Here is a 3,628-nt window from a genome sequence, read left to right as displayed (position 1 = left end):
GCAGCACGCGTCCAGCTCGGGCCGCTTCGTCGCTTCCGCGCGCGTGACGCCCGTCGGCGCGGGCCTCAGCTTCGTCGCCGTCCTCGCCCTCGGCGCCGTCGGCATGCGCGCCGCGAACCGCAAGCGCGCGCTCCTGCCGACGACCGTGACGACCGGCGACGGCGCCGAGGCCGCCGCGAATCCGCGCGCGCGGAAGCTCCGGAACCCGAAGCAGTTCGCGCCGAAGACGAACGCGTTCTCCGCGCCGGGCGCGCCCGCCGGCGGCGCCGGCGGCCAGCTCGAGCTCGAGTACACGACCAACTAGCGGCCGGCGCCCGCGCGCGGTCCGCCTCCCGTCGACGCCCCCACGGCTAAGATTATTATGAGGCGAAGTTCCTCGAGTACGTAACTTATTACTTAACTTAGGCTGCAGTGTGCCATGACCGCGCACATGCCGACGGCGACGAAAAAGTGGAATAGGCCGTGCGCGGCGACCCAGCAGCGATCGCTCCGCTCGCCGAGGCGTCGGGATGCGCCGTAGCAGGCCATCATGCAGATCCAGACGGCAGCGCCGTACGTCGCCGAGAACCGCGGGGGCATCACGTAAACGCCGACGGCGGTGTAGACGGCGCCGCTCGCTCGCGCCATCACGCGATCGATTTTATACTTACCGCCGTGCGCCGGGTCGAGCCAGTGAATGGCAGAGATGAACGCCGTGAGCATCGAGAGCGCCGCAAGAGCGGCGGACGTGCGGCCGAACCCCACAAAAGCGATCGGCGCCAGGAAAAAAGTGGAGGAGACGACGAGCGCCTCGCATCGGCCCAAGTGCAAGTGCTTGTCGTGTTGGAGCGATCTGGTCGTCGTCGCGTCGAAGCCGGCGCGCAGCAGAGCCTGCGGCGCACAGCAGAGCCTGCGGCGAGCAGCAGAGCCTGGCATGCACGGGAAGCCCATGCGAGCTTCGCGCGTGGTTGAAAGCTGGATGATGAGGGAAAGATGCATGCCTGAGGTTGAGGTTGAGTGGGTTCTTAGTTTCTGCGAAGAGCGAGTTCGCCTCATAATAATCTTAGCCGTGGGGGCGTCGACGGGAGGCGGACCGCGCGCGGGCGCCGGCCGCTAGTTGGTCGTGTACTCGAGCTCGAGCTGGCCGCCGGCGCCGCAGGCGGGCGCGCCCGGCGCGGAGAACGCGTTCGTCTTCGGCGCGAACTGCTTCGGGTTCTTCATCGGGTTCCGGAGCTTCCGCGCGCGCGGATTCGCGGCGGCCTCGGCGCCGTCGCCGGTCGTCACGGTCGTCGGCAGGAGCGCGCGCTTGCGGTTCGCGGCGCGCATGCCGACGGCGCCGAGGGCAAGGACGGCGACGAAGCTGAGACCCGCGCCGACGGGCGTCACGCGCGCGGAGGCGACGAAGCGGCCCGAGCTGGACGCGTGCTTGCGGACCGAGCACGCGCAGACGCGGCGCTTCGTCGAGCCCGACTTGGAGCACGAGTAGGTGCTCGCCTGCAATTTGATGAAACACTTGCCCTTGTGGTTCATGTAGGGCGCCGCGTAGTTGGGCTTCGGGCCGCGGACGGACGTGCAGCCGAGGCCGAGGGGCCCGAGCACGTCCATGAAGTCGAGCTGCGCGTTCGAGTCTTCCAGGTAGTCCTCGGAGCACGCGAGGCCGTCGTCCTCGCACGTCTCGTCGCAGCTGTCGCCCGCGTCGCCGAGGCGCCACTCGACCTCCGGCGTGACCGTCGGCGGCTGCGTGGCCGTGTCGTCGTCGTCGTCGTCGTCGTCGTCGTCGACCAGCGCCTGGCACTCGTCGTTGTAGCGCCAGGAGAAGGGCGCCGACGCGTCGCAGCAGCTCTGGCTCCAGATGGAGCAGCCCGACGTGACCGAGGCGAGCGAGTCCGCGCCACAAGGCGTCAAAGAAGGAGGAGCCCATGCTCGCGGAGCTGCGCGAGACGGCCATCCGGCGCCTCGGCGAGCTCCTCGACGCGGCGCCGGACGTCGCGGACCAGATCGCGGCCCTCGAGCGCGCCGGCGTCGCCCCGGAGAAGCTCTTCGCCGCCGCGCTCAAGCGGCGCGGCGCGGCGCCGGCGGCGCGGCCGCCGGCCCTCGACGGGAGCTGGGCCGCGGCCCTGCGCACGGGCCGCGTCGCGGCGTCGCTCCACTCGCTCGTCGTCGACAACGGCGCGGTCTACGGCTTCGGCTTCGACCCGCTCGGCGCGCCGCGGCGGGGCGCGCGCCACGCGCCGCGGGCCCTGCCCGGCCTCGCGGGCCGCGCCGTCTCCGCGGCGGCGGGCTGGGGGTTCTCCCTCGCGCTGACGGACGACGGCGCCGTCCACGGCGGCGGCCGCGGCTTTTCGCCGGGGTCGCTCGCGGCCGTCGCGGGCCTCGGCGCCGTCCGCGTCGCCATGGTCGCCGCGGGCGCCGCCCACGCCCTCTGCCTCGACGACGCGGGGCGCGTCTGGAGCCTCGGCTGCGGCGACGACGGCCGCCTCGGCCGCGGGCCGGACCGCGACCCGGCGCCCGCGGTCGTCTGCCGTGCGTCGCCGACGCGCGCCACGTCGCCGCGGGCGCCTGCCACAGCCTCGCGGCGACGGCGGGCGGCCGGGTGTACAGCTGGGGCCACGCCGGCGCCGGCCGCCTCGGCCGCGGGCCGCCCGCGTGGCCCGAGGAGCCCGCGCCGAAGCCCGTCGCCGTCGCCGTCGCCGTCGCGGCCGTCGCCGCGGGCAAGTACCACTCCCTCGCCGTCGCCGCCGACGGGAGCCTCTACGCCTTCGGCGACAACTCCTACGGCCAGCTCGGCCTCGGCGGCGACGACGACGCCTTCGAGCCCGCGCGCGTCGACCTGCCGGCGGGCGCCGTCGTCGTCGCCGCGGCCGCGGGCGGCAGCCACTCCGTCGTCCTCCTCGAGGGCGGCGACGTCCTAGGCTTCGGCTCCAACGCCGACGGCCAGCTCGGGGAGCTCGAGGACGTCGAGGACGTCGAGAGCGACGGCGACGGCGAGGACGACGGCGACAGCGACGGCGCGGACGGCGAGGACGGCGCCTCGAGCGGCGACGACGCGAGCGACGCGTCCGACGACTCCGACGGTTCCGACGAGACCGCGGCCGAGGTCTGGACGCCGACGCGCATCGCGGGCCTCTGCGGCCGCGGCGTCGTCGAGGTCGCGGCCGGCGGCGACGCGACGGGCGACGCCGGCCACACGCTCGCCGTGACCAAGGCCGGCGCCGTCTTCGCGCTCGGCGCGGGCCAGCACGGCCAGCTCGGCGCGGGCCTCCCCCGCGCCGCCACGCCCGTGCCCGTCGCCATCCCGGCGGCCGCCGCGCCGCCGCGCGCGAGGCGCGGCCAGGCCTGGGCCGCGAAGCGCAAGACCAAGTCGAAGCAGTAAGGGGCCTTTGCTATCCCGTGATGTTTTATATCGGCCCACGCGCTGCGCCGACTCTGGGGACTACTCAGTCCGCGCCGCCTTCCGCGTAGTACCGCGGGTGTTTCATGCACACCACAGGCCAGTCACCCAAGTGGCGCGAATCATCGCGGAGTCGCGAATCTTTTCAGGGAGGGAGGAGATGAAATAACAGGAACGATCGAAGGAGGCAGCAATTCGGAACTTGTCCCCGAGGGAAGAATCGCGCGCGGTCGTATAGACGACGAGACCTGGAGTCAG

At 73.0% G+C, this 3,628-nt stretch overlaps 2 protein-coding genes across 2 annotated transcripts in view; both read left to right on the top strand.

The window, feature by feature from the left end:
• Positions 1-304, top strand: part of AURANDRAFT_63747 (hypothetical protein) — a gene marked incomplete at both ends in the record, with an annotated part of 3,441 nt that extends 3,137 nt beyond the window's left edge. The window contains one exon of the mRNA XM_009038589.1: positions 16-304. Coding sequence (XP_009036837.1) covers positions 16-304 — 289 coding nt within the window. The remainder of the gene's footprint in view (positions 1-15) is intronic.
• A 1,594-nt stretch (positions 305-1,898) lies between these two features.
• AURANDRAFT_63746 (hypothetical protein) lies at positions 1,899-3,352 on the top strand (the record flags this gene model as incomplete). The annotated part of the gene is made up of 2 exons (XM_009038590.1): positions 1,899-2,506; positions 2,548-3,352. The coding sequence occupies 2 exons, from the start codon at positions 1,899-1,901 to the stop codon at positions 3,350-3,352; spliced, it is 1,413 nt and encodes a 470-aa protein (XP_009036838.1).
• Between the last annotated feature and the right edge of the window lie 276 nt (positions 3,353-3,628).

This window comes from Aureococcus anophagefferens (genome assembly GCF_000186865.1).
Source record: "Aureococcus anophagefferens unplaced genomic scaffold AURANscaffold_8, whole genome shotgun sequence".
NCBI classification, from domain to species: domain Eukaryota; class Pelagophyceae; order Pelagomonadales; family Pelagomonadaceae; genus Aureococcus; species Aureococcus anophagefferens.
The sequence above is the reverse complement of the archived record's forward strand: the minus strand, read 5'-3'. Positions and strand labels throughout refer to the sequence as shown.